Raw genomic sequence first — 22,503 nt, forward strand, 5'->3', positions numbered from 1 at the left:
GAACAACATATTTTGGGGGTCCCACGGCCAAATGCAGATAATTTCTGGGGGTCCTTGACATGGAAAAAGGTTGAGCACCACCGATGCTTTTCGGAAAACTGTTTATTATTGGATTTAGTAGCCCTTTTTCTTTATCGACCTCAGTCCAAATTGCACTAATCAACGTAGCCCTCCCGACGCCCAAACGGCACTGCTATACAGTATGCGACTGTACAGTACTGTACAGTACTGTACAAGGGCAAGAGGAGAGAGAAGAGGGAGGAGGAGGGGTGGTGGTGGGGGGGTTTAGGCAGAAAGGGGGGCAGGCAGGAAGGGGGGAGGGCGCTGGGAGAACAATTCCTCATCTCCGTCTGTCAGAGGCCATCTATCTGAGGGAGGTGAGGCCGTTTGTGACAGAAGGGAGCATGCTGATACGTGCGTCCTCCTGACCTCTTGGTAATTTCACACATCAAAGGGAGCGCCACCCGGCTGCTGGCTGGCTGGCTGGCTGGCTGGCTGGCATGCCGCGGAGCAGAGCTATAGCTGGGAGGAATCGGGAGGCTTTTCAGAGATTTGCTTGGCAGGCCCCAGAGTTATATCTGAACCCGCAGGGAAAAGTTAGAAAAAAAAAGAAAGAAAAGAAAAGCCCAATTATATTTTTTGATCCAATGAATATTTGACATTCATGCTGCAGCAGAATGTGTGTACTGCGCTTTTTATTTTATTTATTTATTTATTATTTCTTTTTCTCACACTTCCCCCCCCCCCTTCCCCCCTCCTCCTTGTTTTTGGTACACAATACAGAGCGACCAAGAGCTCTGTTGTTTTAAAAAAAAAACATTCTGGACGGGAACCCCTTTTGGTGTTTTAAGCATCATGTTATACTTTAGCTATTGAAAAATAGCAGATCTACAAGCTCATATAGCACAGCACAGAGTTTGAAAAAATCGTGAAAACATATTCTTTCACAGCGAACATCTTTTATTCAAAGCTTTGCTTCTGGGAGGTCCCTGGCTGGAACAACATATTTTGACATTGGGGTCCGAGCTTGTAGATCAGCCATTTTTGAAGAATTGTGAAAATGTGCGGCAAATCTTTGAAAATGTATTCTTTCAGACTCGGCAAACGTTTATTTTCAAATGGGGGTTGGCGGACAATTACAGTACATATAATTTTCCTTGACATGAAATAGTTTTGACTCGCACCACTGATAGAGAAACACGGGTTTTTTCTGAAAACCGTCATGATTTTAGAAGACATATTGTAGAATGTATAGGAACGTACTAGCGTGAGTCTAAATGGGTTAAGTAAATAGCACGAGGCTATATTGGCAGTCTGTGTGGATTGTGTTGCTGCTACACTGGACGAGGTCTGTTGTTTCACCCTGTCTGACCTTTATGTTGGAGCTCCATTAAACACACTGCAATGCTTCTGAAGCATAAAACACCCTTCTCTCTCTCTCTCTCTCTCTCTCTCTCTCTCTCTCTTTCTTTCTTTCTTTCTTGTTTTCTCCTCTCTCTCTCTTCCTCGGTCAGTGCTGGACGTGTATGTGCTGAGTACGGACGGCCAGGTGCAAGACTTCAGGTTTCCTCAGACCAGCAAGGGCGGAGCATCTATTCAGCTGTCCTCCAACACAGTCAAGGCCAACAGCAAGAATGGTAAGAGCAGAGGAAGTGGTGCTACACACACGCACGCACGCACGCACACACACACACACACACATGCACACACACACACACACACACACACACACACGCGCACACGCCATGACTACAGTCATATTATTCTCTCTTCTCTTTTTCTTTTGGATGATTAGGATTTGTTGTTTTAAAAGGGCCACTTCACCCCTTTTGCAACAAGATATTTTTTTATTAAAAATTCAGATAGCCAGCAATGGGTAAAAACACTCCCAAAAAAACATTTAGTCTCTGCATGTGACACATTACATCTAGGCGCAACAATTAGCATTTATTTTCCATAGAAGCTTTGTCATTGGTAAAAAATAAAATAAAAATATAACATTTAGAAATTACTATCCAATCAGGAAGTAGACAGGCAAATCGGCCAATGACAAAGCTTCTAGGAAAATCTTTGAATGCAGATTGTGGCTATAGTTGTGTCACAGAGACTACCAAAAAACCCAACTAAAAAAGGTCATTAAAAGTTTGACATAATATTGCTTATAGCTATACTTTAATGATGTTTGGGAGACAAGAAACACTTCCCTGGGGGTTTGTATGTGGGTCATTTGTGTTTATAGATATTTTAGTATTTCAAAGTGTCCGTGATGAACAAAAACCTTATGCACACCTACGGAGGACACGTGCGAACTAACTGGAACTGGAGAAGTAAAGTAATCCCGCACACTGTCTTCACATACAGCATTTTATTGACACCTTCATCAGACATGTGTCTCTGATGTCATGGACACACTGGTCTCACTGCTGGGTTACTACAATGACCATAATGCTTTGCTGCACTCCCCCCACCTCGTGTCTTACAGTCTGGGCACACCTGAACTTCCATGGGCGGCCAAAGGAAGCTGTCTTTTGCATAATTTCCGGGTTTTTAGACAGCTGGTGGACGGAAATGAAGCTCCACCCACGCGGCAGAATGCCGCTGGGGCAAAGCTTTTCCGGGAATCTGACCGACGCGGCAACCTGCCACGTGGGTGGAGCTTCATTTCCATCCACCAGCTGTCTAAAAACCCGGAAGAGACGCCGGCAGACAGCTTCTTTTGGCCGCGAATGGAATCTTAGATGTGCTTCCACTGTTACTGAGACAAAAACACACTAAAAACACATATTACCCACATAAAAACCCACAGGAAAGTGTTTCTTGTCTCCCAAACATCATTAAAATAAGATCTGGTTTAGACCCTTTAAGTAAAAAAGACTTATAATATAATATATATAATGTCTGAGTGAATTGTTATTTTAAAGATGGAGTGCCAGTTTTTTTGTATTTTTCCAGTTTTTCATGTGTCTATGAGGTGATAGTATTTCATTAGACACCCTGGAGTCGTTTTTATGTGCAATGGTGTATTCACTTTGTATTTAGGGTTTCTTCCTGGAGGCTGAACCCTTGACAGTCAAACGGGCCAATGAAATAAACAGTAATATAGTGACATCACATGCGGGTGCAGTACTTAGTTTAGACAGTTTTTGGTTTAGACTAGTCATTGGTTAGACCAGTCATTAGTCCTACAACTACAACCTATCTCAAACCCTCACCCTAAACCTAACCTCCCACGGGGCAACACACCTAAACCTAATCTTAACCCATGTCTAACCAATGACTAGTCTAAACTAAGTATGCACCCCAATAAAAGCATGATTTTAACAAATACTGTACACTTTTTGGAAAAAGTTCTTCTTATAATAACACCTGCCTGATGATCATGTTTTAGGGTGGAACAAAATCGTGGCACTTCATCTTTAATTTTAAAAGCACTTCAAAGTAAAAAAAAATAAAAAATAAAAATCTAATGAAACAAAAACATTAATACATACACATGCTAAAACTAAACAAAGAAGGCGTTTTCTCAAAAAGAGACTGAACAAAACGAAACACAAACAAACTGGTGACGAACAGGCGAGTGGTGAAGTGGCTCTCCACTGTACACAGAGCCTCCTACACAGCAACGCTGTGTTTATTTAACCACCTGAACCCTGGCATCCATTATTCCGGGGCACGTACGTCATAATTATAGGCCCAACTTTCTGTGAAAATAGCAGATCTACAAGTTTTGAGCTTGTATAGAGAGCTACTATTTTCAGCAAAGATATTTGGTGTAGTCAGAGCAGTGATTTTCAAAACCTTTTTCATATCAAGGTCCAATTATTTATTCCGCCGTTTGATGACATCTAGCCTCTCGGACTCAAGACTTGACCAAAATAACATTCTCTAATTTGTGTATAGACTTCTTGTAAATGAAGTGCCGGTAATGCAAGATGTCTAGCAATAATTTAACTCTTTTGGGAGCGTAAAATGAAACCAAATGCACCCCGTCATTTCATTTTAACGCTCTCAAGACGTAAAGGTCCAACAGGGTCCATTTGGTTAAACCAGTGGTCCCCCCGGACCACTGGTTGAGAACCACTGGGGGGAAAAAAGGAGCCAAGTATGGACTCGAGAGGGGGTCAACAAAGAATATAGGGTTTTACTTTTAAGTGTAAAAATGAACCAAATTTTCACATAATAGAGTTAAATAAACACAGCCACTCAACCTTGCTCTTCCTGTCCTTCCAAATGGCCAACTTGGCAACCCCCCCTCCTCCCCATACCATAAACAAAGTTTACTTTGGACCGCTGTACACTGTTAATGTCTCCCCCGAGGGCCCTGCTATACTCTGTCAGTAAGTATGTTCTGACTGGCTTCTCTTGCTTCCTTGCCTTGCTTTACAGGAGTGGCGAAGCTGGTGTTTGTGCTCTACAAGCACCTGGGCCAGTTCCTCAGCACGGAGAACGCCACACTGCGGGGGATGGGGGGCGGCGGCGGCGAGCCGGGCAGACCGCGCAACTCCTCCCTGACCGTCAACTCCCACATCCTGTCCGCCTCCATCACCAAAGAGTCCAGCCGCGTGTTCGTGGCGGACCCCGTGATCTTCACCTTGGAGCACCTGGACGTGAGTTAACTCCCTTAAAACCCCTTCTGACCTGAGATCAGATTCATACGAGGTTTCCACTGGACACACACTGGTCTGATTATAACCCATTCTGACCTGAGATCAGATTCTAAAAAATGTCAGTCGTTCTTCGATTTTTTTCAAAAATAGCAGACCTACAAGCTTGTAGCGCGCCACTCGGTGGCGCGCTATGAGCTTGTAGATCTGCTATTTTTTCAATAGCTAAAGCATAACATGATGCTAACACCAAAATGGGTTCCCGTTCAGAATGGGTTAATTGGAAGGAGCTGGTTCTGCTCCCAGAGGCAGACCAACCCGTATATAGTCTAGTTCTGCACTGTTTTATAGCCATTTCCTCGACTAAAACTAAGACGAAAAATGTTCGTCGACTACCCTTTTTCACTGACGAAAACTAAATGGAAACCAAATGAAAACTAAATGGAAACTAAGTAACCGTACTCTAGTTCTACACAACCAGTGTGGTTTTCGTCGACTAAAACCAAGGCGAAAAATGTTTTTTTCACTTACGAAAACTAAATGAAAACTAAGTAAAAACTAAGCTATGATGACTAGGACTAAATGGCTCCATTTTCGACACCCCGCTAAACCCCTTATCCCTAAACTTCTTGACCTTACTATTTTGCAAAACATTTTTGAATAGTTAAAATGGCCAGTCTACAAGCTCACAACGTGTCAATATAGATTGGCTAGTTGAACGATTCAAAAATGTTTTGCAAAATAGTAAAAAAAAAAAAGGCAAAGAAGTTTAGGGACAAGGGGTTTAGCCGCGGTGACGAAAATGGAGCCCATATAGGGTTTCATTTTACGCTCTCAAAAGTTTAAAGATCTAATAAGGTCAGTAATGGTTAACCAACTCTCCATCATTTAGCTGCAGGGGACCACCCGTCAAGGACCCCTGGGTGGTCCCCGGACCACTGGTTGAAAACCCACTGCTGTAGGTCTGCTTCTGTCTAAAGAACCTAAAGAGGCGAACGCTGCCTTTCTTTGCCACAAAGCTGGAGAAATGCCAGTTTCTTTCCAATAATAGGAATTACTGCATTAGCCCCACTATTGTTGGGCTAACGGCAGCTATACTGTGCAGTCCAGAGAGACAGATTATCCATGTCATGTCACTGTGTGATGGAGCAGTAGTTAGTATTAAGCCACTCTGGACGGGAACCCCTTTTTGGTGTTTTAAGCATTATGTTATACTATACAGTAGCTATTGAAAAATAGCAGATCTACAAGCTCGTAGCGCGGCACTCGAATCTTTGAATATATATTCTTTCAGAACGAACGTTTTTAAGTCAAATCTTTGCTTCTGGGGGGGGGGGGGTCGTCCCTGGAACAACATTATTTTCAGATTACATATATTTTTGAGAAGGACTGACATAGAAACATGGGTTTTTTTTTCTGAAAACTTCAGAAGGCATTTGTAGAATTGGTCCTATGGGGTCTAAATGGGTTAATGAAAGACACGGACCAGTGGACTGAACACATTAAATCAACGTCATCGTCTCTTTCCTGGCTGTGCCGTGCGCGTTGAAATCCCCATGGCAACCTCCTCCTCCTCCTCCTCCTCCTCCACCGCCCCTCGCCAGCTTTCGCATGAGTGATATTTCAGAAATGTGTGCTGTGTTTTTTTTTTCTTTTTTACACCAGATGGACAATTGTGTGCGCATCGCAGAGTTGGTTTTTTTTTGTACATTCTCGGAGTCGATGTAACACTGAGGATTTTGACAGTGTCGTAGACGGTAGAGAGAGATACAAATTGTATCAAATGGGAATCCGTGGCCTGACGCATAGGTGTGCCCCCGGGGGGGGGGGGGGGGGGGACGACGACGACGACATGCTGCCTTCACCTTAACTTAACCCATTCTGACCTGAGATCAGATTCTAAAAAGATTCTTCTGCATCCTGACAGTTTTCTGAAAAAGCTATGTTTCTGTGTCAGTCGTTCTTCGATTAAAAAGAAAATAGCAGACCTACAAGCTCGTAGCGCGCCACTCGGTGGCGTGCTATGAGCTTGTAGATCTGCTATTTTTCAATAGCTAAAGCACAACATGAAGCTAACACCAAAAGGGGTCCCCGCCCCAAAATGGGTTAATGCGGCCTTAAGGTTAATATCAGAAATCAGAATACTGATATATTATTGGTTTCAGCTTAGATATCATTGATTTTAGTAGCTTAATGCCTAGTATTCAAATTTTATTGTCTTTTTCTTTTTTACGTCCAATGTAGGTTTATTTAGGTTCATAAAGTTAATATAAGTATAAAGTGAAATAAGTGAAATGTAAAAAAAAACTTTTCAGGATTCCAATTAAAAAAATAGCAAAATGGTGTAGGATTCCAATTAACATTTTGGCGGCCGCTAATTGTTTAAACAAACGGTCGACTCTGCTTAATACGCTAAACCCGCCTTTTGTTTTATGTGTTTAATTCGCCGTATTTTAATAATTAAAAAGAAACAGCGGCTTTGTAGCGGACCTGGTGATGAGGCCGAAACCGGAAATCAACCCATATGCGCTGGGCTGCTAGCCGCCAGGGCTTCTGGGAAATTGAGGCCAATACAAGTGGACTGGGGGGGGGGGGGGGGGGGGTTTGTCGGGGGGGGGGGGTGGGGTTGACTCTTAGAGGCGGATCTTGTGCCTAACCATCATGGCCGCTGGTGCTAATTATCATAACAAACGGACGGATCATTCTTCGGCGGATTTTCACGGATCAAAAGCCCAAATACAATCAGCATATGCTCTAAAGGTAATAAAACTATCTCGGCAGCGTAGAATATTTGATTAAAATGCAGGGTAACGCGTTTTACGGAGTCAAACTGTTGCAAAGAAATAGCAGATCTACAAGCTCAAAACACGTTGCACTGTGCCGCGTTTTGAGCTTGTAGACGTAGATGAAAAGTACAGAGTTTTCTGCCTGACAGTATATGCAATATACTGTACAATATACTGTACTCACTCTGGAGTGAGTGTGTAAATATATTAGTGACCCTCTCCAAAGTTGCCCCCCCCCCCCCCCCCCCGGCCTAAGGCATATCAAACTGGGAGTCCTTGAAATGGAAGAAGGTTGAGAATGACTGGCGCTCACTTTGCATACAGCGTTTGGCTTCAGTTCATGTGCCAACGCTTCTGTGCACTGTTGTTGATTTCCTCGACTAATACTATGACGAAAGATGTTCGTCGACTACCTTTTTTCACTGATGAAAACTATAAGCTATGATCACTAAAACCAGGACCAAGTTTTGTTGACAATTTTGTCAACAAATAAAAACCAAACAAAAATGTTAGGAATGGACTCGTAAAATAAGTCATCTTTTACATATTGGGTCGCATGCTGTCGTACTGCAACTCGTTGTGAGCTTGTAGATCAGTTATTTTCATCAAACTAGACTGTCCACTATACCAGCTCAGTGTCCTTGTGGTAAGAGTGTCCGCCCTGAGACTGGGAGGTTGGGGTTCGATCCGGGTCATACCAAAGACTCTAAAAATGGGACCCAGTGCCTCCCTGCTTGACACTCGGCATCAAGGGTTGGATTGGGGGTAAGTCCCTGCGACATACTGTACTAGCGTCATGTCCAGGGGGTGTACTTGTACACCAAGCTGCCTCACGCTACAGAAACAGGAGATAGGCTCCTGCCCTATGGGCCTCATGGCTACAGAAACAGGAGATAGGCTCCTGCCCTATGGGCCTCATGGCTACAGAAACAGGAGATAGGCTCCTGCCCTATGGGCCTCATGGCTACAGAAACAGGAGATAGGCTCCTGCCCTATGGGCCTCATGGCTACAGAAACAGGAGATAGGCTCCTGCCCTATGGGCCTCATGGCTACAGAAACAGGAGATAGGCTCCTGCCCTATGGGCCTCATGGCTACAGAAACAGGAGATAGGCTCCTGCCCTATGGGCCTCATGGCTACAGAAACAGGAGATAGGCTCCTGCCCTATGGGCCTCATGGCTACAGAAACAGGAGATAGGCTCCTGCCCTATGGGCCTCATGGCTACAGAAACAGGAGATAGGCTCCTGCCCTATGGGCCTCATGGCTACAGAAACAGGAGATAGGCTCCTGCCCTATGGGCCTCATGGCTACAGAAACAGGAGATAGGCTCCTGCCCTATGGGCCTCATGGCTACAGAAACAGGAGATAGGCTCCTGCCCTATGGGCCTCATGGCTACAGAAACAGGAGATAGGCTCCTGCCCTATGGGCCTCATGGCTCGGCAAGGCTACTAGACTGTCTACACACTAAAACATTCCAGGTGACTATACAAATGTGACAAAAACTACATGGGGCAGACCATAAAAGCTGAATCTAAATGTGTTTTTGGGGCTTGTGTTTTTGCAGAAGGAACACTACCACAATCCCAACTGCTCCTTCTGGAACTACTCTGAGCGAAGCATGATGGGCTACTGGTCCACGCAGGGCTGCAAGCTCCTGGACACCAACAAGAGCCACACCACCTGCTCCTGTAGCCACCTGACCAACTTCGCCATCCTCATGGCCTACCGGGGAAGCGTGGTGAGACTCCCACCTATACACGTCCTCAAACTCTTCTCCCTTCTAATGTTAGCCCATTTTGAGATCTGAGATCAGATTTAAAATAAATGTCTTCTACATCCTGACAGTTTTCCATTCTGACCTGAGATCAGATTCCAAAAAAATGTCTTCTACATCCTGACAGTTTTCCATTCTGACCTGAGATCAGATTCTAAAGTTTCGGGTTTCTGAAAAAGCTATGTTTCCATGTCAGTCGTTCTTCGATAAAATAAAATAAAGCAGATCTACAAGCTCATAACGTGCCACTCGGTGGCGCGCTATGAGCTTGTAGATCTGCTATTTTTCAATAGCTAAAGCATAACATAATGCTAACACCACATAAGGTGTTATTATTTATAACGCACTTTACATTTGAAGCAAATATCAAAGTGCTACAACAAGAGTAAAATAAAATAATGCATGAGTACCGGTATATAAAAGGACTAAAATAAGGACAATTCATGCATTTCGTTGTATACTGCTAAGAGGTTTAAAAGCACACCGGGCATCTAATGGTCCAACTGGCCAAATGCCTTGTTAACCCATTCAGGCCTGACGTCGAAATAAATTAAAAAAAGTTTTCTAAATCATGACAATTTTCGGAAAGATTTGAGGCACATTTTAATGATAAAAATAGCGCGCCACTAGATCTGCTATTTTTCAATAGCTAAATTATATCTGTACGTCGTTGCTTCCGTCTCCATTAATGTGTGTATGTGTCTGTACAGCATTTAACCCATTTCTACTGTACCTAATTTCTACAAAATGTCTTCTAAAACAGTTTTTTCTGAAAAACCTATGTTTCTATGTCAGTGGTGCTCAAACTATTTCATGTCAAGGACCCCCAATGTCATTATGTAATTGGCTGCCGACCCCCATCTGAAAATATGTTGTTCCAGGGACCTCCCCAGAAGCAAAGATTTGAGTTAAAATGTTCACTCTGTAATAACATATTCAAAGATGGCAAAGAGGCAAACATTTTCACGATTTTTCAAAAATAGCAGACTTACAAGTTCATAGCGCGGCACTCTGTGCTGCCCCAATGAGCTTGTAGATCTGCTATTTTTCAATAACTGCTAAAGTATAACATAATGCCTTTTAAAACACCAAAAGGGGTTCCCGGCGCCCCAAAATGGGTTAAAACACGGGCGAGAAGTTGAGTGGCATTCCAGACTCTAGTCGAAAAATGTGTATATTATTGTTGCCGGAACGACGTGCAGTTTGTTGGCCGGCCTGTGAAGAGGCAGCGAGGTGGTGTATGTATATGTATGTATGTATGTACAGTATGTATGTACTGTATATGTATGTATGTACTGTATATGTATGTACAGTATGTATGTATGTACTGTATGTATGAGGAGGCGGGACGGGAGGACGGCCGGCACTGTCACTTTTGTTTGCCCGAGCGTGAGGCAGAGATTGAGGGCTACGATACTATACTACACTGTACCATTATAGGAAATAAATTACATTTTACCTGTGGTCCGTGACTAATGGGCCTTCCATACAGACATATGTCTCTGGAAATCACGGGGGAAACGCTATATCCTTAGCTCTAATTTGCATGTCCACTCGACTTGGAAGTGGTGCAGGGGATCCCTTTTTTGCGAGCGAAATGCAATTACCATCCAATTACATGATAAATATCATGTGCAAAGCGAGCATCTTAAAGCCCATAGCCAGTAATAAATGTCTAGCATCAGTTTGTGGTTCATGTAATTATATGTTCCACACCACTCCTGAACTCTGGCCCTGTCATCTATCTTAACCTCAACCTTATAACCACTGGGTTTGAAACCAGAACCCCCCCTCGGGGGGGGGGGGGGGGGGTAAAGCTTTCTAACCCTTCCTCACACCATCCCAACAACACCTAACCCAAAAGTACAAACTCCCCTCAATAAAAATGACAAATAAAAACGGAAAGGAATTTTTCTCGCGTCCAGACCCGCCATATCCTTTTCTATATTCTATATTATGGTCCCAAGTACAGTAGTACGACCGTTTCTTTATATACGTGTGTAGAGACAACGTGTGTTCCGTGTTTTTTTTGGACACACGTGCTGCGCGATCCCCTGTCTGCCCTCGGTGGTGAGAAGAACACCCCTCACATGGTGGGTGTCACGCAGTGTTGTTTTTGGCAGCAAATTTCTATTTTAGTTTTAGTCATAGTCTCTTGAATAGTTTTCACTTAGTTTTAGTCACATTTTAGTCACCTGGAATGTTCTAGTGTTTAGTCTAGTTTTAGTCGACTAAATGTCATACGATTTTAGTCGACTAAATCTACAGTTGATTTAGTCGACTGAAATGTGTTTTGACAGGCCTTGATGTCGTTGTAATGACATATTTTACACTTTAGTTGCATGCTGAAAATAGCAGAAAATATCTGCTATTTTCAGCATGCAACTAAGCATAAAACTGGATCTCTTTATAGTCCCTTCCTAACATTTTAGTCTAGTTTTTATTTGTTGACGAAATTGTCAGTATATTTAGTCTTAGTTTTAGTCATCATAGATTCGTTTTTATTTAGTTTTAGTCAGTGAAAAAAGGAAGTCGACGAACATTTTTCATCAAAGAAACAACACTGGTGTCGCGTCACGTGGCCAAACTGCTATTTGTGACGGTTTGCTAATGGCTTTTACATGGCCCCAATGTTGGGGCCACATAATGTGATCTATGCATGTTCGCTGGGAGTGGTGGATGTTGTCAGTCATGATTAGGTTAACGCATTCTGAACGGGAACCCCTGTTGGGGTCGTTGTGGGCATTATGTTGTACTTTAGCTATTGAGAAAATAGCAGATCTACAAGCTCTCGGTGTCGCGCTACGAGCTTGTAGGTCTGCTGTTTTTGAAAATAATTTGAAAATGTGGCGCAAATCTTTCAATATATATTCTTTCAGAGCGAACGTTTTTAACTCAGATCTTTGCTTCTGGGGGGGGGGAGGGGTCCCTGGAACAACACATTTTCAGATGGGGGTCGGCGGCCAATTACATACCATTTTTGGGGTCCTTGACATGAAATAGTTTGAGAACCACTGACATGGACATAATGAGGTTTTTCAAAAAGAAAATCAGGATTTCTTTGAAGGCATTTGTAGAATCGTTCCTCGGGTCTAAATGGGTTAAGGAACGCCGAGCAGTTCAAAAGCAGCAGCTGAGAAAATCTCATTTTCTTAATATCATTATACAGGCTAGCCGTTTTACGCTACATTTATGCGGACTTAAAGCGCTTATAGCCTCCGTTGGCTTTGTGTCATCATTGGCGAGACGGCCGGTCACGCTAAAGTCTCTCTGGAAGTGTTTTATATTTCATTTCCGAACGAGAGGCATGCTGAGCTGAAGTCAGAAAGGAAGACGGAACATTGTCCCTCTGGTCAAAACCATGCGGAGAGTATCCCCTAGATTAGGGGTTTACGAGCCATTCCTTCTGAGCCGTAAACAAGGAAGTGAACGGAAATGTTTTGTTTTATATCAATAAGAAAAAGACCTAAAGACGTGTATACATACATACACGTCATACATACACTAGGCCTCCTGCGGTTTGATTAGAAAAGACGTGTATATAGACGTCCAAGGCCAAAATTGTGTTCATTACCGGGTTAAATGACGTTAAAGAAAGACGGATTTTTTACGTTCTGGTGGGAGAATATAAAACGGAATTCCATGTTCCTGGCATTAATTCGGTTAACCCATTTTGGGGCGAGGAACCCCTTTTGGTGTTGGAACCATGTTATGCTTTAGCTATTTAAAAATCGCAGATCTACAAGCTCATAGTGCGCCACCGAGTGGCGCGCTAGGAGCTTGTAGGTCTGCTATTTTTGAAAAACGACTGACATATAGAAACATAGCTTTTTCAGAAAACTGTCAGGATGTAGACGACATTTATAGAATCTGATCTCAGGTCAGAATGCGTTAAAGAAAGACGGATTTTTTACGTTCTGGTGGGAGAATAAAACGGAATTCCACGTTCTCTTGGCATTCATTCGGTTAAGCCTGGGCCATGCAAATTATGCATTTGTCTCTCTCTCTGTGTGTGTGTGTGTGTGTGTGTGTGTGTGTGTGTGTGTGTGTGTGTGTGTGTGTGTGTGTGTGTGTGTGTGTGTGTGTGTGTGTGTGTGTGTGTGTGTGTGTGTGTGTGTGTGTGTGTGTGTGTGTGCGTGTCCTCCAGGCCGAGGGCAGTGTCCATGAGCTCCTGCTGACCGTCATCACCAGGATGGGCATCGCCGTGTCCCTGGTGTGCCTGGCCATCAGCCTCTTCACCTTCTGCTTCTTCAAGGGCCTGCAGAGCGACCGCAACACCATCCACAAGAACCTCTGCCTCAACCTCTTCATGGGGGAGCTGGTGTTCCTGGTGGGCATCAACATGACCGAGCCCAAGGTATATACTACCCGTTCTACCACCACCCCATGAAACGGCCATTTTATGGCCTGACCTGAGATCAGATTTAAAAAAAATGTCTTCTACATCCTGACAGTTTTCCATTCTGACCTGAGATCAGATTAAAAAAAATGTCTTTCGCTCTTCGATTTTTCAAAAAATAGCAGACCTACAAGCTCGAGTGGCGCGCTATGAGCTTGTAGGTCTGCTATTTTAAATAGCTGAAGCACGACATGATGTTTAAAACACCAAAATGGGTTAAAAAAGTAAAATCTTCTAAATCCTAAAGTTTTCTGAAATAAACATTTTCACGATTATTTTCACAAAGATTGCAGACCTACAAGCTCGTAGCGCACCACTCGGTGGCGCGCTATGAGCTTGTAGATCTGCTATTTTTCAATAGCTAAAGCATAACATAATGTTTTAAAACACCAAAAGGGGTTCCCGCCCCAAAATTGGGTTAAACCCATTTAGGCCGATAAATATGTCGGTGGTTCTCAACCTTTTTCATGTCGAGGACCCCCAGAATTTTCTGTATTTGGACCCACATCTGAAAATGTGTTGTTCCAGGGACCCCCCCCCCCCCCCAGAAGCAAAGATTTGAGTTGAAAACGTTCACTCTGAAAGGATATAATATTCAAAGATTTGCGCCACATTTTCACGATTTTTCATAAAAATGTTAGATTCCTGTTGATTTTACTATTTGAAGATCTGGATCCGGATCCACGGATCCAGTCCGGGTTTTCTTCCCAATAAAATCAACAGGAAGATACAATTTTTATGAAAAAATAAAACCACACGAGTTTTGGTGATGCTCTCTATTGTCTGAATCAACATTGTTTGTGTTTGTTTACGTACTAAAAGAGTGACTTTGAGAGCTGTTTTAGCTACAATGTAAGTCAATGAGGAGCATATTTTGAATTATCAATTTCTAATCACTGGAGCAGTTATTTTTTATTTCTTGTCCACATTTGGAGTTGCATCATGGCAAAGTAACTACACAACCCAAACCTCAAAAAAAGCGGTCTTACCCTTTAAAGGCTGACGACACCCAGCTGTATCGCCCACTCAAAGCCTCTGACCCTATAGCTCCCTTTCCTCCCTTAAAGCTTGCTTGGCTGACATTCAATCCCCGGATTGTCTCAAAATGTCCCGCAGTTAAACTCTTGACAAATCTGAAATAATTCTTGTCGGTCCCCTCGAGGTCACAAACCTCCACTGTGTATAGACAGTCTTGGCCCCGTTGGCAACAAATGGTGACCCCTGTTTGCAAGAAACACCGGGTGTCCAGTTTGATTCGGAACTCCGTTTTGAATGCCAAATAAATACGGTATTACAGACCTGCTTTTAAGCATGTTGGAAACATCTATAAGATTAAATCCTTTCTCTCTTCAGGTAACCTTAAAACTGTTGCTCTGGATCATACGTGGTCAACTGGCGGCCCGGGGGCCACATGTGGCCCCCACCATCACTTAACCCATTCTGACCTGAGATCAGATTCATACGAGGTTTCCACTGGACACAAACTGGTCTGATGAACCCATTCTGACCTGAGATCAGATTCTAAAAATGTCAGTCGTTCTTCGATTTTTCAAAAATAGCAGACCTACAAGCTCGTATCGCGCCACTCGGTGGCGCGATATGAGCTTGTAGATCTGCTATTTTTCTATAGGTAAAGCACGACATGATGCTAACACCAAAATGGGTTCCCGTTCAGAATGGGCCCTCAGGTTAATATCGGAATAATATTATTATTATTATTATTATTAATAAATCAATTATTATTATTGATTTCAGCTAATTACTAGTATTAAAATGTCTGTTATTGTCTTTTGTATGCCCAATGTATTTGTATTTAGTTTAATAAAGTTAAGATAACTATAACTAAATGCATTTGAAAATAAATACAAATGTTACTTTTCAGGATTCCAATTCAAAAATAGCAACAAAAAAAATCAGGATTTCAATTCAAATATAGCAAAAAATTGCCGATCTACAAGTTCAAAACACGTTGCGATGCGACGCGTTTTGAACTTGTAGATCGGCTAATTCTGTTGCCCACCCCTGCTCTGCAATGCCCTGTAGTCTGGTCTCAGCCCAAACCTAATTCATTACAGTGTTGTTTTTGGCAGCAAATTTCTATTTTAGTTTTAGTCATAGTCTCTTGAATAGTTTTCACTAGTCAAATTTTAGTCACCTGGAATGTTCCAGTGTTTAGTTTTTATTTGTTGACGAAATTGTCAGTGTATTTAGTCTTAGTTCTAGTCATCATAGATTCGTTTTTATTTAGTTTTAGTCTGTGAAAAAAGGTAGTCAACGAACATTTTTCGTCTTAGTTTTAGTCGACGAAAACAACACTGGTTCATTTCAACGTTTACAGCTGGTACAAAATGCAGCTACAGGCTCATCACAGGTACCAGGAGACTTGAGCATATAACTCCAGTTTTAGCTGCACCTCATTGGCTGCCAGTAACCTTCCGTATCATTGATTTTATTATTAACTTAATGGCCTAGCTACCTATGCAACATGGTAGAATATTATGTGCCTTATCAGTTTGGGGGGCGCTAATTGTTTAATCCAGTGTTCCACCGCGCGTAAAACGCTATACCCGACATTTGTTTAATGCGTTTAAAAATAATTAAAAAGAAACAGCGGACCTGACGACGAGGCCGTCACGTTATAATGACGAAACCGGAAATCAAGTCATCCTCTGGGCTGCTAGGGCTTCTGGGAAATTGAGCCCAATGCAAGTGAACGGGGGGGTTTGTTTGGACTACAACTGGCTCTGCACTGTGGTTTTGTTTCTGCATTGTCCTGGCCTCTGGCTCGTCTCATCATAACAAACCATCCAACCATTTTTCGCCGGATTTTCGTGGTTGAAAGCTGCAAATACTTCAGCGTATGCTCCAAAGGTAATAAAACAATATCGGCAGCGTAGAATATTTGCGGGTAACGCGTTTTATGGAGTCAAACTGCTAAGATCAAAACACGATCCAACTGCCCAGCTTGTTGTTACGTCAAAAGCGTCACAACTTTCCACACTACCGTCTCCAAACACTCCACTTAGAGTGTGTGGCTAACCGCCATTTGTGAAGTGATGGACGGTGTTCAGCTGTCTTCTTCTGTTTGATGAACGGTCTGAACTTGGGAGGGCAAAAACAAATAACTTAACCCATTTTGGGGCGGGAAACCCTTTTGGTGTTTTGAAGCATTTATCTTTATAGCTATTGAAAAATAGCAGATCTACAAGCTCATAGCGCGCCACCAAGTGGCACGCTATACGAGCTTGTAGGTCTGCTATTTTTGGAAAAAATCGTGAAAATGTGGGCCCAAATGTTTGAATATATTCTTTGCTTCTGGTGCGTCCCCTGGAACGACATATTGATGGGGGGGGGGGGGGGGTCTGCGGCCAATTACATATATTTTTGGGGGTCCTTGACATGCTTACGTTACGAGCTTGTAGGTCTGCTATTTTTGAAAAGTCGAAGAACGACTGACATAGAAAACATAGCGTTTTTCTAGAAAACCGTCAGGATTTTCGAAGGCATTTGTATAGAATCTCGGGGTCTTTAAACGATGCTAACGTGTCCCAACATGTCCTCTTCCTCCTCCCTCCCTGACCAGCTGGTGTGCTCCATCATCGCCGGGGCGCTCCACTTCTGCTTCCTGGCGGCGTTCGCCTGGATGTGGCCTGGAGGGCGTGCAGCTCTACCTCATGCTGGTGGAGGTGTTCGAGAGCGGAGTTCTCCCGGCGGAAAGTAACTACTTACGTCTCGGGCTACCTGTTTCCCCGCCGCCGTGGTGGGGCATCTCCGCCGCCATCGACTACCGCAGCTACGGCACACAGCGGGCCGTAAGTTGGCGTTTGTCGTCGCTTGTCCACTAGGCATGTAAACGATATATCGTATATCGCGATATATCGATATATATATCCCGACGATATGTATCGATTAATTTTTTCTTTTTTTTAATATATATATTTATTTTTTAGGGGGGGCTAGTGTGTGATAAGAAAATGTCAGCTGTAATCATATTCCATCATATTCACATGATTTTGGAGAGAAAATGAGACAGTAGAGGCCTGGAGAGGGGAAGCTGTATAATGTGTCTGTGGACTGTGCCCAGGTGATGGTCGTTATTGATGCTCATTAATACATCAAGGAAGGCAATTATCTTTGCAATGTAGTTAAATCAAGATTGTGAAAAAAGCTTTGGGGGGGAAGATAAATCATAAACAAAAAACAAATTGGTAATTTGTCTGGAAAAATCATTGTGTTGAAAAATATCGTGAAAGATCGTATCGTGAACCTCATATCGTGATACGTATCATACCGTGAGTTGAGTGTATCGTTTACATGCCTACTTGTCACTTGATGCCATGCAGGGCCTGTGTGTGTTCTGTGCTCAGTGTTGTGGGGTTTTTTTAGTTTTCGTTTTTTTAGTCATAGTCACATTTTTGTCACCTGTTTTTTGTCTTAGTGTTAGTCTAGTTTTAGTCGACTAAAATATCATACGTTTTTAGTCGACTAAATCTACGGTTGATTTTAGTCGACTGAAGTGTGTTTTTGTCAAGCCTTGATGCCGTCGTAAATGACTGTTTTTTTTTTTTGTTGACGAAAATTTAGTTTCGGTTTTTAGTCATCATAGCATGTGTAATTTAGTTTCCATTTAGTTTTCGAGGATTTTGATAAACATCATGTCTCCCTTGTTCCCTCTCAAAGACGACGGGGCCCCCCAGCAGATTATGTATGTACAGTACGTGCTAATGAGAGTGATATCACAGACGGAGAGAGAGAGAGCAGCCTCCCCTCTCTGCCTCCCTGGCAAATTCACACCCTGTCACCGCGAAAGAGAAAAGCCTGGGGACAATAATGAATTCTCTGGCTAGTTGCGTCGGCCAAAGTGTAAAAATAATTGCCCTCTGCTTGTCAGTTTAAAAACTTTACTTCTACCAACTTGGCTGACATCCAAGAGGCAAGTTTCCGTGAATTTATTTTTTTAGCCATTTAAGTAAAGTTGTCTTTTTCTTTGTATTACTATTGTTCTGACACAACAGCAGTGTTGTTTTCGTCGACTAAAACTAAGACGACAAATGTTCGTCGACTTCCTTTTTCACTGACTAAAACTAAATAAAAAACTAATCTATGATGACTAAAACTAAGACTAAATATACTGACAATTTCGTCAACAAATAAAAACTAGACTAAAATGTTAGATGCGACGCGTTGTGAGATTGTATGTCTGCTATTTTCAGCATGCAACCAAAGTGTAAAATATGTCATTACGACATCAAGGCCTGTCAAAACACATTTTAGTCGACTAAATCAACTGTAGATTTAGTCGACCAAAATCGTATGACATCAGTCGACTAAAACTAGACTAAACACTAGAACATTCCAGGTGACTAAAATGTGACTAAAACTAAGTGAAAACTATTCAAGAGACTATGACTAAAACTAAAATAGAAATTTGCTGCCAAAAACAGCACTGCACAACAGTTTTTATTTTATTTTTTCTCTCTCCAACCGTCCCAAAAATACATTGTTTATTGTTGGGGGGGGGGGGGGGGGGGGGAGCCTTTTGGTATACAAGAGAGAGAGAGAGAGCTGCGTTGGTTTGTAAGACATTTGCAGACCGTGAAGTCATGGCTCTTTTTGCTCAACCACTAGCGTTTTTGGGCTCTGTCTTCCCATGGCGTGGAGCCAGTGTAACAAGTCAAGGTCAGGGGTTTTTCTCTTTTCCCCTGTGTGGTCAGGATGGAATCAGCTATGCTGTTGCCGTGTTAGAGCCTGTATCATCTATTCTAGCACTGTGCTAGGTCTCTGGTCGATGAGATATACTACTTTGTTTTGGCAAAGGGGGAGAGAGAGGACTTAATAAGCTGGACGGACGGACGGAAGAAAAAAAAAAAGGGTCCAGTTTCCTGTAAAATGATATCGCATTTTTGTGTGTGTGTGTCTCGACTGCAGATGCTGGCTGAGGGTTGATAACCATTTCATCTGGAGCTTCATCGGACCTGTCACCTTCATCATTATGGTAAGCTGAAATCATTTTCACGCTCATGCATATAGGTGGGGGAGGGGGGGGGGGGTTAGTGATAATTATTTCGTACATTTTAACCCATTTAGACCCGGGAACGATTCTACAAAATGTCTTCTAAAATCCCCCCCCCCCCCCCCCCCCCCCCCCAGAAGCAAAGATTTGCGTTAAAAACGTTGGCTCTGAAAGAATATATATTCAAAGATTTGCGCCACAGTTTCACGATAAAATAAAATAACAGACCAAACTTGTAGATCTGCAATAGCTAAAGTATAACATAATGCTTAAAAGCACCAAAAAGGTGGTTCCCGCTCTAAACGGTTTAATGCGGGTGTCGTATAGACCACCGAAGTCTGACGTCACTTTCAGTAGAGGGCGTCAGTCCCCAGGTTCATGTATTTGTTTAGTTGCATTGAAATCCCCATTGAGGCGATTTTAGATCGCCTCATATAACAACTGTGTTTGAAAAATAAACATGTCACCCCGGCCGCTTCACTCATATGGATATGAAGAATCAACTGACTGAGAGAAAACGCTAATGTTACTGCTGCTGAATTAGTTAGATTTTCGCTAGAAGCAGACTGTATCATATATGAGTGACTGACTGTTGCAAACGATACAGAGACACCTCCCTAACAATAACGCCGAGACAGCTTGTTTATTTTTGGACCACAACGCTTATAGTAGACGATATTAAGATCACCCCATGTTATTCTCCATAGAGAAATTACTTCCGCGAACCAGGGGAATCGTCGGGATGAGCGAGTTACGTCAGGATTTCGGTGCTCTGACAAGTCCGTTCTTACGGAGTAGAGAATACGTTTATAGATTTCTATCCCTCCTCTGCTCCTTGGGCGGGCGGGCGGCCACTTAGCTCTCTAGCTTTGTCCGATCAATTTGCATGAAAAGCAAAGTGGTCCCATTATAGCTGACAAGAGCACATCGGCGGTGTCCGTTCAGCTATGAAAACCCTGTGAAATGGGGGGTAGTAGTAGTAGGAGGAGGAGGAGGAGGAGGAGGAGGCAACAACTTCTCTCTGGCTGGTTTGTCCCTCGTAAAGGCAAGCGAGCACACTGTATCCTCCTCACCTGCACAGTCAGGAGGAGAGAGAGACTATAGATAGACTGACTCAGGCATGAAGGGCATTCGCTCAGTGTGGGTTAAAACGGCGAGGGAGAGAGACGGATGAACATGAGAGTAATGAGGGGGGGGGGGGGGGGGGCAGACAGCTATTAACCACACCACAGCTCCAAGTTCAAGTTCGCCAAGAGGATCATCATGATGACGACGACGACGCCTCCACCGGGCCAATCCCAGGCAGCTGCTACACTCGGCACACATCTCCGTCGTCTTCTCGACTTTAATATTTCATGTGGTCCTACTTTGGACTTCGCGAGTCACTGTCAAATCCTGACTCTTAACACGTTCTGACCTGAGATCAGATTCTAAACATGTCTGTTTGAAAATGACAGTTTTCTGAAAAAGCTATTTTTCCACGTCAGTCGTTCTTCGATTTTTCAAAAATAGCAGACCTACAAGCTCATATATATATATATATATGAGCTTGTAGATAGCTAAAGCATAACATGATGCTAACACCAAAAGGGGTTCCTGCCCCAAAATGGGTTAATTTAACCCCTAGCAAATGCAAATGGAAGCAAATTTGGTTCCCTAGTCTCTCTACACTCCACACGCACGCACACACACACACACACACACACACACACACACACACACACACACACACACACACACACACATAATACAGTACTCGCATACATACTGTAGTACACATCCATGGTTCCTGCAGACACACAGTCATGCTCATATACAGTACTGTGGGGAGAAACAAATTATAATCTGACACATATGGTAACGTGCACATAAAACAGTACGCGCGTTCTCTATATAAATGCATGCATGAAAACACTTGGGAAGCGCTGCTCTTTTTCTGTTTGTTGGTGGGAGGTGGCGGGGGGGGGGGGGGGGTTGAGAGACCTGCACTAGTAGATAAATCCTCGGTGTGGCAAATACGACCTTACAGATCCATTTGGGGTCGAGTTATTATTTTATATATACTCTTCATCGTGGAGTCTTAGAAGCAACAGTGAGGATTGACAGTGTCTGTCTGTCTGTCTGTCTGTCTGTCTGTCTGCCTGTCTGTCTGCCTGTCTGTCTGTCTGTCTGTCTGTCTGTCTGTCTGTCTGTCTGCCTGCCTGTCTGTCTGTCTGTCTGCCTGCCTGTCTCATCAGATCTGTGTCATCACTCGCAGGGTGTGTTAAACCCCTTTTGGTGTTAGCATTATGTCATACTTTAGCTATTGAAAAATAGCAGATCTACAAGCTCGTAGCGCGCCACTGAGTGGCGCGCTACGAGCTTGTAGATCTGCTATTTTTTTTAAATCGAAGAGCGACTGACATACAGTAGAAGACTTTTTTTTTTAATCTGATCTCAGGTCAGAATGGAAAAACTGTGAGGATGTAGAAGACATTTTTTAGAATCTGATCTCAGGTCAGAATGGGTTAATGCGGACGTAAAGGGCATTCCTCTGGAGCTCTGGTCTATCAGAACCCAGTCCTCCTTCAGCTTTCCCCCTCCTCTTGTCTCTTGCTTCTTTATTATTTCCACTATTCGTTATCTTTCGGGTTTTTATTTTTTATAAAAGATTTCTGTGCTTGTATTGTCCCACAGTGTATTACATAAGAGATTAGGGATCTGTCTTACTGTAGTTTGATTCAGTCCCCAATAATGTCTTTTCTAAAATGTGGGAACACATTTTTTTTATTCTTAGACCTGCAGTGTGCTTTTGGCTTTCTTTGCCCATAGCCAATCCACTTTTTTTTTTGGTCATGTATTTTCTTTTGTGTAAATTGGTCAGGGTTTCAAAGTAAATATGCCTGGGAGCAGATTGTGTAGCTCGAAGGCCGTATAATAACTTGA

At 43.0% G+C, this 22,503-nt stretch overlaps 1 protein-coding gene across 1 annotated transcript in view; it reads left to right on the plus strand.

Annotated features, from left to right (window-relative positions):
* Nucleotides 1-22,503, plus strand: part of LOC310871136 (adhesion G protein-coupled receptor L2-like) — a 142,016-nt gene that overhangs the window by 101,423 nt on the left and 18,090 nt on the right. The window contains 8 exon segments of the mRNA XM_083782625.1: nucleotides 1,515-1,637; nucleotides 4,387-4,607; nucleotides 8,957-9,130; nucleotides 13,314-13,523; nucleotides 17,149-17,214; nucleotides 17,216-17,263; nucleotides 17,265-17,377; nucleotides 19,494-19,560. Coding sequence (XP_083638751.1) covers nucleotides 1,515-1,637; nucleotides 4,387-4,607; nucleotides 8,957-9,130; nucleotides 13,314-13,523; nucleotides 17,149-17,214; nucleotides 17,216-17,263; nucleotides 17,265-17,377; nucleotides 19,494-19,560 — 1,022 coding nt within the window.

The sequence above is a fragment of the Protomyctophum parallelum genome (assembly GCF_964188405.1).
Source record: "Protomyctophum parallelum genome assembly, chromosome: 14".
Classification (NCBI taxonomy): domain Eukaryota; kingdom Metazoa; phylum Chordata; class Actinopteri; order Myctophiformes; family Myctophidae; genus Protomyctophum; species Protomyctophum parallelum.